This window comes from Lissotriton vulgaris, unplaced genomic scaffold, assembly GCF_964263255.1.
Source record: "Lissotriton vulgaris unplaced genomic scaffold, aLisVul1.2 SCAFFOLD_2822, whole genome shotgun sequence".
Taxonomy (NCBI): Eukaryota; Metazoa; Chordata; class Amphibia; order Caudata; family Salamandridae; genus Lissotriton; species Lissotriton vulgaris.
Genome location: NW_028242765.1, coordinates 48,787 through 62,118, shown reverse-complemented (window position 1 = coordinate 62,118; position 13,332 = coordinate 48,787). Strand labels below are relative to the sequence as shown.

General features: G+C 47.8%; 1 protein-coding gene across 1 annotated transcript in view; it reads left to right on the top strand.

Moving 5' to 3' along the window:
- LOC147668850 (protein mono-ADP-ribosyltransferase PARP14-like) overlaps positions 1 to 13,117 on the top strand; it is a 253,350-nt gene extending 240,233 nt beyond the window's left edge. Inside the window, exon 4 of the mRNA XM_086948398.1 lies at positions 12,615 to 13,117. Coding sequence (XP_086804524.1) covers positions 12,615 to 12,901 — 287 coding nt within the window. The 3' untranslated portion in view covers positions 12,902 to 13,117. The remainder of the gene's footprint in view (positions 1 to 12,614) is intronic.
- Positions 13,118 to 13,332: the final 215 nt, after the last annotated feature.

Genomic DNA, 13,332 nt, shown 5'->3' with positions numbered 1-13,332 from the left:
AGTCAAGTGGTTCACAGAAGAATTCCAGGCCTCCAAACAAGCATGCCGGAAACTGGAGAAGAAATGGCTCCGCGAAAGAACACCGGACAGCTACACGACCCACAAGACCCGCAGACACCACGACCTCATCAGATCAGCCAAAAGATACTCACCGTCAGACCCATACCCACACCACATTTTCAAAAAAGCCGATACAGCCATCGCACCCATACTCTGGAAAGTGATCAACATACCCTTCAAGACAGCAACCTTCCTGGAAAGCTGGAAGCATGCGGAGATCAATGCCCTGCTCAAGAAGCCTAAGGCGGACCCCACAGACCTCAAGAACTGCCGGCCCATCTCCCTGCTCCCGTTCCCGGCGAAGGTCATAGAGAAAATCATCAACAAACAATTGACCCACTACCTCGAGGAGAACAACATCCTGGACCTGTCCCAATCCGGGTTCCAAAGCAACCACAGCACCGAGACCGCTCTCATCGCCGCCACCGACGACATCAGGACCCTGCTAGACAACGGAGAAACAGCAGCCCTCATCCTCCTAGACCTATCAGCCGCCTACGATACGGTCTGCCACCACACACTACAAATAAGCCTCAACGAAGCCGGGATTCAAGAGAAGGCCCTGGACTGGACCACTTCCTTCCTCTCCGGCAGATCACAGAGCGTCCGCCTCCCCCTTCCTCTCCGAAGCCACTGAGATCTGCGGCGTACCCAAGGGCTCTTCCCTCAGCCCAACGCTGTTTAACAACTACATGGCTCCTTTCGCCCAAGTCGCCCGTCAACATCTCCTACGCTGACGACACCCAGCTGATCCTCTCCCTCACCAAAGACCCTCAGACCGCCAAGACCAACCTCCATGAAGGAATGATGGCCATCGCAGAATGGATGAGGAACAGCCGACTGAAGCTGAACTCTTACAAGACGCAGGTACTCATCCTCGGATCCACCCCCTCAGCCTGGGATGACACATGGTGGCTGACCACACTGGGAACACCTACCGACCACGCACGCAACCATCTTCGACTCCACCCGCTCCATGACTAAGCAGGTCAACGCTGTCTCCTCCTCCTGCTTCAACACCCTCTACATGCTCAGCAGGATCTACAAGTGGATCCCCACTGAAACAAGAAAAAAGGTCACCCAGGCCCTCGTCAGTAGCAGGTTGGACTACGGCAACGCACTCTATGCTGGAATCCCGGCCAAACTCCTGAAGCGGCTTCAACGCATCTAGAACTCCTCGGCACGTCTGGTTCTCAACACCCCCCACTGCAGTCACATCACCCCCATCTGAGACACCTACACTGGCTTCCCATCAGCAAGAGGATCACCCTCAAACTCACCCACGCACACAAGGCACTCCACAACACCGGACCAGCATACCTCAACAGCCGACTCACATTCTACACCCCCGCCGGCCCCGCCCTCGCCGCGGTCCCTCGCATTCAACGAGTGACCTCCGGCGGCAGATTGTTCTCTTTCCTCGCCGCCAAGACCTAGAACACCCTCTCCACTCACCTACGGCAGACCCAAGGCCTGCTCGCATTCAGAAGGCTTCTCAAGAACTGGCTCTTCGAGCAGTAGCAGTAGCAGCACCCCCAGCACCTTGAGACCCTCACAGATATATAGTGCGTTTTACAAATACTGTGATTGATTAATTGAGCTTTAATGCAGCAATGCCAAAAACGAAAATCCAAAGGGCTAAAAAAGGTTTGCAAGTTACAACCACACACATCCAACAAAGGTATTTGTTATTATTATTTATTATTATTAAAAAGTGAAATACCAAAAAAAACACATTTTGCATTTCAATCGAATCCCCTCCATGCCCTAAATGTGTCTACATTCAACAGACATCACAGAATCAGCTGTTTCATGTACCCATGAGTAGCTCTGGGCCTACTGGCTGAAAGGCCTATTGGCAGACTTCTGGGCTAGTGAATTAAATACATACAAAGAAACAACTAGGCCCCTACTGAAACTACAGGCCACCCACCCCAATATATTTTTAAAAAATGATGAAAAGTACAAAAAAATGTTGGTTAATGCCCCAATCAAACAAACAACACCAATTTTCGAACTTGCATGTGAAATCGCAAATCCAAAAGTCCTCAAATCCAATGAAATATGATGCTGCAGACGCAGAGTGATCCTTCCAGCTCCAAAGCCAAATGAAAAGTGAACAGGAGCGGGACAAAGCACTGGGAGGAGCATGTTGGGCAGGAACAGGAAGTTGGAGACTGGAGCACTTCTTCCTCTTCAAGGAAAAGGGCTCCTTGCACAAAAAAGTACTGCCAAATGTCAATCTGAGGATTTTTTTTTTTAAATCCAAATCATCATTTCGAGAAGGTGTTGATGCTGCTCGAGAGAGAGAGATTCTTCTCCAGATTGCAAATTCTGGGTGTTTGGGATTGCGATCTTCACAAAAGTTCCACCGGAAGCCCGATGGCGTGCCCAAACTACGTGTCCGCAATCGCACACTCTCACGGGACCGTGCGGCCAGCTACCAAATCTCATGGCGTTCGCGAACGGATGGGAAATATCGTCGGCAAACGGAGGCATTCCAGTAAGTTGCGCCCATGCGTGCGAAAATGCATTTTAAGCACGCAAACACCTAAAATCCGCTGCAGACCACAGAATTTTTGGTAACTCTGTGCAGAGTTACCAAAAACCAGAAAACTCTGCGAGCGGAGATGATTTTACTCCCAGGGTTAGTAAATACAGCTCATTACCTACGAATGAGAGGTGAACTCCATCCTGTCTAAAAACGGGAAAATCTTATTTCTTTTTGTCAGTGTGTTCTAACCAACCTATACTATTAATGATACAAACACAATGCATTTCCCTATTGACTTTGCGTATAGCCCTCTCAACTCCAGTGAATTTTTCAGCACCATGACACTCTTCTAAGAGTAGCGCAGTCACTATCGTCCCGGCCCAGGATTTAACCTCAATTTTTCATCTCATTAATCAAACCCAAACCTGATAACTGAACTTAGTCATTTTCACCGAAATGTAAATCAAAACATCTGGGTACATTCTAACTGAAACCAAATTAGATAACCACTGTAACAGCAGTCTCCATTTCATACCCCTAATCCCCCACCAATCAATCTTGATTTTGTCACTGTGGAATTCAAAATGTCCTCAAGAAGGCCGATTTTCTGCTTTTTTCGCCGCCCACTTAATAAAAGAATGTCCAGCTATCCAAATAGTAAAGAAAGCTGCTGCAGGACTCGCCATGCAACCCAAAAGAGAAATAAGAATTAACAAGCACATAAATGCTAAACATCCTCAATGTCGTTAATGTATCGTAAGCAACAATCAAAGGACCACTGTCCTATTCTCTTCACATCAATGAGGTAAAAACACAGTCTTGCTGCTTCAGAAGCAGCACCAATTCTGAAAGAATAAGTACCAAAATGTGAAGGATCTTCTTCAGTGTGACAAAGAACTTTCCTCATCACCCAAGCTACATTGAGGCTGAGAGTCTTGCACCGTTTTGGTGTTTGAACACAAGTCCTGAATTTGCTCCACCTACTGCCCGGAAATCCTGCCAAGAAATCACTGGACATGTTATTCTATTAATTTTATTAAGTGTTACTTTTGTACCCTTACCTGTCTTAGAGTGTTCCAAAAATATCTGAATTGTTTCGCTTGAGGCGAATACATCTTTAACTTTCAGACCATCTAAATGGCCCCTACACAACAATTCCAATATCCTAAAGGCACCAAAAAATAACCAACACATGCATAATCTAAATAGCAACTGCTCAAAAACAGAGCAACATATGAAAGGAAGGCTCCTAACTATACAAAGCAATAGTGTAGTTGAATCCGAATCCCTAATAAACTCAAACCAGCTAACTTATCAGAAATTGTGGTAGCTGAAACATTCTTCTTAATATCATACATAATTAAACTGAGCATGTCATCCCTGCGCAGCCATAATCCTTGTTCATCTTGAGACCTACGAGATGCACTCATCCCTAGAAGTTCTTCCCAAGCTCTTCTATAAGCTGTCCTAGTACTCACTGTCAAAGATTTCTCCACCAGATCAAGCATTCCCAATCCGCAAGCTCCCATACCTCTTTTGACACCTGTGTTTTTCGCACATCTGCTCCGGGCGCCAAACCATGCAATGACATTCACTGACAAGCTGTGAGGTCATGAAAGATGATGAATTATGCAAAACTCCCCCACTGCTTTTTTAGGGACTACCAATTGTGGGGAAATAATCAGGTCAGGTAAAGGCCAGTAAGTAAAAGGACCTGCCATTCTTCCGTCTGCCGCTTCTTTACCCAGCTTCTGACTCACAATCTGAGGTTGTTCTTTGGTTGATTTTAAGTGGCCAGCAAACCTGCGTGCCCTAGGACCCTGATAACCAAGTCAAAAACCTTTTTTAAAATCCCATTCCAACCTTGTCGCCTCCTCCATGTTAGGGTAAAATTTTAGCCAGAAACTCAAACTTTTGAATCTAATTGGAGTGAAAGCCCTTGTAACCAGGTTGAAAGGATCCACCCTTGCCCTGACAACTACTTCTGAAGTTTGTCTGGTCCCCAAAGCATTGAAGGATTTCATGTTCACCCCCACATTTGTGCTTGTACTTACAGGGGTTACATGGACAATACCCTCTGTTAAAGCTCCTGCAGGACCCGGAGTTGGGATTTTGTCCTCTATTCCATGTCTTCTCTACTTTGCCCCCAAGGTAGGCCTGTCCAGAAAGGGCCAGTGCAGAATTGCTAAACCGTTTTCTGTGTGCAAGGTGGGTGGATGTGTTTGTGGATACATCCATTGCATTCATAATAGATTGTCCACTTTCCGCCAAGGTTTATCAGTGATGAGTACAATTTGAGCCCGAAACTCTTCATCGTAATGTAACCATGCAAAACCCCTAAACTCTGTGTGTGTCTTATGAATGGTACCAATATACTTGAATATAGACGATGCTCGCTCAGGGAACTTCTGGCAAATATAAAAAATGCCGATGTCCATGTGTCAATTGTTGTGGGAACCCTCTGTATTTTAGCCAACTCCCAGTCTTCATTTCCAGACTCACCCAGACTGGGATATCCCCTCAATGACCTCCTTTTCATCTTCTATTGCATTATTCCCTTGCTCTTTCTTACCTGCAGACACGGACTCCTCATTGATTGATTCGGTACCTGCACTTTTATCCACCACACCAGGCCCAGATAACTGGAGTGCTTTTTTTGAAACGTTCCTTACTATTCTCCCAGTTAATCCACCACAGAGTCTCACCTGTTCTCAATGTGCTGGTTGGTTCTGGAGATGCCCGCCTTCTACTGCCCCTTTCTTGGGCTCTCTTCGTGCCAGTAAATGCACCCCGGAGTCCCCCTTTTGGAGAAAATATTCGAACAAGACCCCACTCCCCCCGTCCGCACCCTCTGTTTTTCAAGATCTTTATATTCATGCCAACCAGGTATTTCCCTCTCTTTCAATTCATCAACCCCTTCATCATAATCCAACTCACATTCTCATTGATCCACCACACGCATTGAACTCACACCTGGACATTCACCGTCCCCCACACCCCCCATCAAAACGCTTCCAATCCTCTGTTTTGGAGGATGTCACCATAATTTATTTTACTGCATTGTTGGGATGGTTGCACCAAACCTCTCCCTCTCTACGGGCCGGTCCACCCAGGATGCTTTAGCCCGGGCCGGCAAAATCTTCACTGCATCTGGTATTTCCATGCAGTGTTCTCCCTCGATGCTCTGCAAGCCGCCAAAACCTGCAGACTGTGGTCCTGTCTTCGCCTTGCCTTGGACCATCCTTTACTACAACTGCTTCCCCAGGAACCCAGATCCTGCAAGCTCTCTTGTTGCCCCAAAAATTACCTGAAAACTTCATACCTGACTCCTTAGAAAACAATCTCACCCTGGTTATGCAGCGTTTTCTTTTTATTATTATTTTTTGCATAGCCTACATCTCTCCCCCCACTCCTTGACCATCCTCTAGCATAGGTGACTGGACTGTATTCACAAAAACATCACCCTTCATGGAGCATTTTATTGCAGGCAGGGTGCTTTCAACACAGGAGTCCTCTCCTTCTTGTGGCACCTCTTTCAACCCATTTTTGAAAATGGGTACTTTAAACGGAGTGCTCCCCCTGAATGGCACTCGCAACTATCAGCTGTTCCCTGCCGATATTGAACAGCCTCTTCCCTGCTTAAGGGCGGATGCAGACACAGCATGCTGCACAACGCTCTCTCCCATCAGAGCCAAAACTCCAGGGCTTGCCTTTCACTAGCTAAGCGTTTTGATACAGGCATGCGCACGCGAAACCCCTCCTACACCTACCAGATGTGGCTGGTCCCCGAAGCGGTGACGTAAACACAACCTCCTCTCAAGTCCACGTGCTCCTTCTCCTCCCCTTGACAATGAGCACTCTGCAATTTAGAAGTTTGTTTTGGCGATGAACATGCCAGGACTGTCATCGCGACTCCGCTGGCAGCAGCACATTTACAGCAAGGACGCCAAGACTGCGGGGGATGCAAACGCCTGCAGTAGCCTTGTTGTGGGCGGGGATTTCCCCTGGGGAGCTTTTGGACATCCTGAAGGGCCACATTGACTGCCCTTAAGTTGGTGCGAGCGGATCAGGAAGAGAGTCGCAGGACCGGCCCGGGTTCTGGACACTGAGGAGAGTGAGCCCCCCTGGCTGGGACCTATGGCGCTGGGACGGAGCACGTGCTAAGGAGGGGTCGATTGTGATGCTGATCCAGTGGTGCAGCCTGCGGACAGGGGGAACAGGGGAGTGGTGGTCCCGTGCTGATGCAGTTGGGTACTTGGGGACCCCCCGGGCGAAAAAGGGCCCGGAGCGGACACTGACAGACGTCTCCTGCGGCTAATACTGGTGCACACAGAGAGCTGCGCTAACGATGGCGACCAAACCGGATGGTGAGAGACACTCCTCCAGAGTAGCGAAAGGGCCGAAGCAAGTACAGACCAATAAGTTGGATACATTTTTCACCATAGAATGCGCGCACAGGGTCCCAGGGGGGAGACCGAAGCCCGGTGCACCCCCATGTCCTATGATCGCCAGGGTCCTGAATTTTAGGGACAGAGATGCTATCCTGCAGGCTGCCTGGACAGGGGGCCCCCTACAGTATGAAAACGCAGCCCCCTCCTTCTTTCCTTACTTTACGCAGGCGGTTCAGAAGCACCGATGGAATTTTCTTGCTGTCAAGAAGAAACTAAGGGACAAGGGGTTCAAAAATGCCATGATGTTCCCAGCGCGTCTGAGGGTAGAGGCTAACGGAAGGGCGTAGCTCTTTGATAACCCGGACATTGTGTCTGACCGGATCGACAGCTGTCCCCCCGATGGCTCTGGGTCCCGAGACCGAGGTGGTGAACAAGCAACCGGGGAACAAGAATAGGTCCGGCACCTATCCTCATGGACGATATGTACATTGTCAGGTATTTGGAGATGGCTGCTCCATCGGGCTGACTACTACTGCTCAGGGTGAATGGAACTGTAATTTGTCATGTGAGCTCAGAGGGACACTTGTGTTTTATTAGATACGGGTTGGGGGGGTGGGAACGGGATGCCGGTCTCCCTCCACTTTACTACCTTTAGTTGCATAGTAGTTGTGTGGGGCAACAGGCACTCTGCTAGTTGGGGATGGGCAAATGCCATGGGCAGGGGTGCAGGGAGGGTGGGAGGGGGACAGGGTTTGGATTGATCTTTGTTTATGTTTGTTTTGTTTTGGTTATTTATTTTTTTCGGCACTAATGAGCAGCAAAGCAGGGCTGGACACTCTTCAACGGGGGCGGATGTCACTTGGTAGAAGGAGATGAGGGGTCAAGGTGCTTAGCTGGAATGTGAACGGGCTGGGGATAAACTTAAGCGGGCATGGTCAACCAGTTCATTAGACGACATGCTCCTGGCCTGATCCTTGTACAGGAAACACATTTGATTGGGGACAAATGTATGGCACTGCATACGGGAGGGTACAGATTAGTCGCACATGCGGGTTTCACCTCAGGGTCGAGGGGAGTTGGCGTACTGATTAAGAACTCGTTTCCCTTCACGATACAGAACACATGGACAGATAAGCGTGGGAGGTATGTCGGAGTTTCGGGTCTTTGGTAAGGGAAGGTTGCTACGTTTGTTTCGATATATGTCCCTCCCGGCCTACAGGCGGACACATTCAAGGACCTCGGGCGTTTTTTCTCACCCTTCCGGTAGGTATCCTGGTGCCTGGGGGGTGACTTTAATGCTGTTCTGTCCGGGGAGCAAGATCGACATCCCCCTCAGGCGCTTTGGCCAGCTCTGCAGTAGCTTCCTGAATTTGTGGATACTGTAGGTTTGGTGGATGGCTGGCAGATGCATAACCCTGGGAAAGCACAGTATACAAATGTGTCGGGAGCCCACCACAGTTGGTCTAGAATTGACTATATCCTGGTCCCGGGGGTGCAGGCCCATACTATTCGTGAAATTCGTCACCTGGGGCGGGGGATCTCTAATCCCTCCCCTGTGTGGCTCCAAATGGAATTGGGAGTATGTGAACGTGGGCAGAGTGGCCCCCATTAACCCATAGTATTTGAAAGATCCCCAGACCCACAGAAACTTAGTCAAGGCCATAGACCATTATTTGCAGAAAAATAAGGATTCAGTGGAGTCCGCCCAGACACTATGGGAGGCCTACAAAATGGTGATCCGGGTAGAGGCATTGTCACTGATAGCAGGGAAAAAGATAGAGAGGGTGGCTGAACTTGAAAAAGCGGAGGAGGAAGTGGTGGAAGCTGAGGAGGAACTGGCTCGTTTGAACAACCCGAAGGGCCTTCACCTTGTGCGGCTAAAGCAGGATGAGTTTCAGAGCAGAATCTATGAACTTGGGGATAAGGCGGGAAGGCTGATAGCATGGCTGGACAAGCGGGAATGGGCGTCTCGAGTAGTGCCTGAAGTAGAGGGGCCGGGTTCTGTTCCGGTCACAGACTCGCAGGCAATAGCGGATACATCTGCTGCCCACTATCTCTCAGTCTATACTGCAACCGGCAAGTTCACAGAAGCAGAAAACGCGGAATTGCTAAGAGATATACAGCTCCCTACCCTCTCCAATGAAAATAGAGAATACCTGGATTCCCCGATCACTGACAATGAGGTGGCACAGGCGATATGGGGAGTGAACTCGGGTAAAGCTACAGGGCCCAACGGAATCCCCGTCGAACTGTATAAACTAAGCTCCAACAGACTGGCCCCCTACTTCCGGTCTATGTTACTGGATAGTAGGGAGAAGGGGCTGCTGCCATATGACCTACGGGGGGAGAATATAGTGGTAATATATAAGGATGGTAAGCCGAGAACTAGCTGTTCCTCATATCGGCCGATATCACTGTTAAATGTGGAGCCTAAGGTCCTCGCCAAGTTGTTGGCGACGTGGCTGATCAAGGTAATCACCACTCTGATACACCCAGATCAATCGGGCTTTATGTCTCACCGAAATACTGCCCTCAACCTGAGAAGACTACACGGAGTATTGGGCAGAGCGTCCACTATATTGGAGCCGGCAGTAATAGTTTCATTGGACGCCACAATGGCCTTTGACATGGTTGAGTGGCCCTATTTATTTGCGGTCTTAGTCAAGTTGTGATTTGGAGAGGACTATTGTAGGTGGATTCGGCATCTGTAGTCAGGCCCGATGGCCCGGGTGGTGGTCAATAACCTCAAGTCCCTCGACTTCCACCTTAGCAGGGGTACCCTGCAAGGGTGCCCCCTGTCTCCACTCCTGTTTGCCTTGGCAGTGGAACTGCGGGCGGCTTGAATAAGGCAGGACCGATCCATCCGCGGAATGCGATGGTCGCCGGACTGGGAGGACAAGGTATCTCTATATGCGGATGACGTCCTGCTGGATCTCACAAACCCTGGGGGCTCATTGAGCTGTCTCCTTGATGTGCTGGCTATCTATGGAAGGTACTCGGGATTTACTGTAAATTGGCTCAAGTCGGTGGTCTTCGTCGTATGTGGTGAACCACCAGTGATACCCAGAGGCTGCCCAGTTCGAGTAGTGTCGGACAGGTTCCGCTACCTTGGAATATGTGACCTTAGATTCTGCGCTTCGGTATTATGCAAAAAATCTGGTTTCACCCATGGAAAGGCTCAAGAATGATGTCGCGCACTGGAGAGCTCTCCCTCTGTCCATGTTGGGCAGGGCTGACCTATTCAAAATGATAGCGCTCCCACGCTTTCTATATGCGCTTCAAAACACGATGTACCTGGTTCCCGCTTCCTATTTTAAAGAAATCGAGAGTCTCCAGAGACAGCTAATGGGAAGGAAGGCCACGTATAGCATTCTCCAAACTGACCCTAAACTGGTATGATGGTGGAATTAGCCTGCCAGACTTAAAGAAGTATTACTGGGCGTCTCAATTGGCAGCTATTAATCATGGGATCTATGGGCAGCCAGATGACCCCGGTTATGCCATGGACAGGCGGTTACTCCCTGGGGTGGGGTGGGGGGGCTTTACCAGAGAGCTGTACGCGAGACCTCGTAGATACCCTCTGACTGGGCTCACCGTGCATGCTGTACAAGTGGCATGCGGCTCCCGAGCACCTGCAATGGGAGAATAAGCTGACACTTTCCACGCCACTGTGGAGTTCGGAGAGACTGGGAAACCTCTGGAAGTCCAAGGGGTTCGATAAATGGGACATCATAGGAATATCCCAGATCAAGGACGTCTGGGGGGAGGGTACCATACATTTGTTCTCGATATTGCAAGCGCAATATAAGTTGGCAGATACTGAACGTTTTCGTTACCTACAAATCTGCCACTCATTATTAAGTCAGGGGCCCGATGGCTCGTCACTACCGGAAGCCTCCCCCCTTGAGGATAGGGTGCTAGAAGGGCATCTCCCAGAAAAAACGATATCTCTAATATATAAGAAGCTGATTAATAATATGGAGAATCCACTGTTGGCGCCAAGAAGGAAGTGGACCGGCGACGGTCTAGAACTAGATGACGAGGAGTGGCAGAAGGCGATCTCCTCCACACAAGTGGTCGCAATCCCGGCCATGCTGCGGCTAGTGCAGCTCAAGATCTTGCACAGGGTTTGTTACGGGTCCGGTCCTGGTTGGTATGGGAAGGGCGGACAGCGGTGAGTGCCAACTTGGGTGTGGGGAGGTGGGAACGCTTATGCACATACTGTGGAACTGTCAGCAAATAGAACAGTATTGGGCAGACATCCATGGCATATTGCGGTCCGTGTTGGGGGTGAATCTGCAGCCGGAAGCTCGAAGAAGTATATTGAATGTTTGGGAACCCTCAGATCTTAACGCATACACCACACAGTGAGCTACACTTGCATTTATGATAGCTAAACGTAATCCTGCACGGTTGGGGAAGTGGAAAGAAGGTCTGGACTGGCGTATGTACAGAGAAAAGTAGGTCTTCATAGCGAGGGGATGCCCGGAGAAGTGGACCAAGATCTGGGGAGCGTGAAACCGGTATAGTGGCGACATCTGTCTCCAACCCAGCTATCAGAGGGACTCAGATGCTCTTGATACCCCTTGATTTGTCTCATCTAATATCTGTGAATTATTGTGAATAAGTGATTTGTCTCTGTGATGGAAGTGACAGCCTGCTTGTATTTCATTTGCTGTAAATTGGTCGAATTGTTTAATAAAAAGAAATATAAAAAATTTAAAAAATCTGTATCTACGAATCCTCTGGTAGATTTTGCTGATCAAGGATTTTAAGAATTCATAAAAATTTAATCTATGGTTTAAAAAAAAATGGCTACCTCCTACCACAAGACCACAGCATCGGAATGACGCACTTAAAAAAGGCCCTAACGAACACATAAGCCCTACCCCTGCGCAGCCCCAACCAATAGCTGAACCCTAAAGCGCCTGGAATCGATCACACGCCCAAAGCTTCCTGGGAATGGACATCCTACAGATGCCACCCACAGGAGCTCTCATTCGTAGCACTGTTGTCTCTTTAGTAAACGTTTTGATGAGTCTTCCGCTACAGGAAATGGTTTGTGCTGAAAATTGTATTCATTAATGATTTTATTGCAGAGGTCAGTGAAGAAGGAATGTTTGTATGAATTTTACAGCACAAAATATAGGGAAAAAGGTTGTCAGTTACTGAGATCACAAGTTGTTGTTGGTGTCAACCAGACCACATCCCTTGTGCGCTTCCCAAACTCTAATCAGCTGCTTTGTTTTGGGAGGTAGAAATGGGTGAGCGGAGCGCTAAACTTTCAGGCAGTAGAGAATTTGATGCATCAAAAAGTTCAATTATAATGGATACGGCTAAGTGCCACGTTTTCACCATTTATAGTTTTTTCTGGATTCCTCAATCCTGTATGGAAAATTAAGTCCGAGTGAGTGGCAAACATTGGTAACATGAAAACCAGGGATAGGCAAATTCAGGTTAGTATAGTTCACTCATAATCTTGTTTTTCTGCGGAAAATCATTGAAGTTATAATTTGGATGTATAAATCTATCACCTTGCAGGCATGTTTTTTAGTATATTGGTTTAGTGGCATTTTCATTGTTCGGTCTGGGAAGGTGATGGTATTTTTTGGCTGTCACCCAGCTTCATTCACTCGCCTTACAAAGCCTGTCCTTCATTGTCTCCACAGCTGCTGCATACGGAAACGGAACGTATTTTGCTGTCAATGCAAGTTATTCAGCGCACAACACGTATTCTAAACCTGACGCCTCAGGAATGAAATACATGTACCTGACCAGAGTACTTACAGGATTATTTTGCGCTGGACGCCAAGGAATTCTTACTCCACCAGCAAAAAATACTCAAGACCCCACTGATCTGTATGACAGTGTGACGGACAATGTTGCAAACCCTAACATGTTCATAGTATTTAACGATGTTCAGGCTTACCCAGAATATTTGATCAGTTTCAAATAACCAATAAGCATTTTTTTCTGCAGATCCTTGTCCTACCAAAATAAATTGAGAAACCTGAACAATCTCTTAGGAATATGTAATAAACACCTCAGTTCTTTCGCCACCAGTTGCCTTCTTCCAAATATTTTTTTCCCCTATATTTGTCTAATAAACATTATGCCTTATGTAATAAATAAATATATATATATATATATATATATATATAGGAGTGTAAAGGACTTTGCTTATGTTTTGTTTAATTGCACCTTTATGTTCAATTGTAGATAGGTTTGTATTAGTCCTGTACAAATGCTCTGTTGTGTCAGAACAATCATGCCTAATTCCCACATTTCTCATTGTGTTGAAATACAGAAACTTTTCACCTCTTCACATGATGTGAAATCTTACATTGTTTTTACTGGGGAAACTGATTCGGATAAAAAATGTTTTGC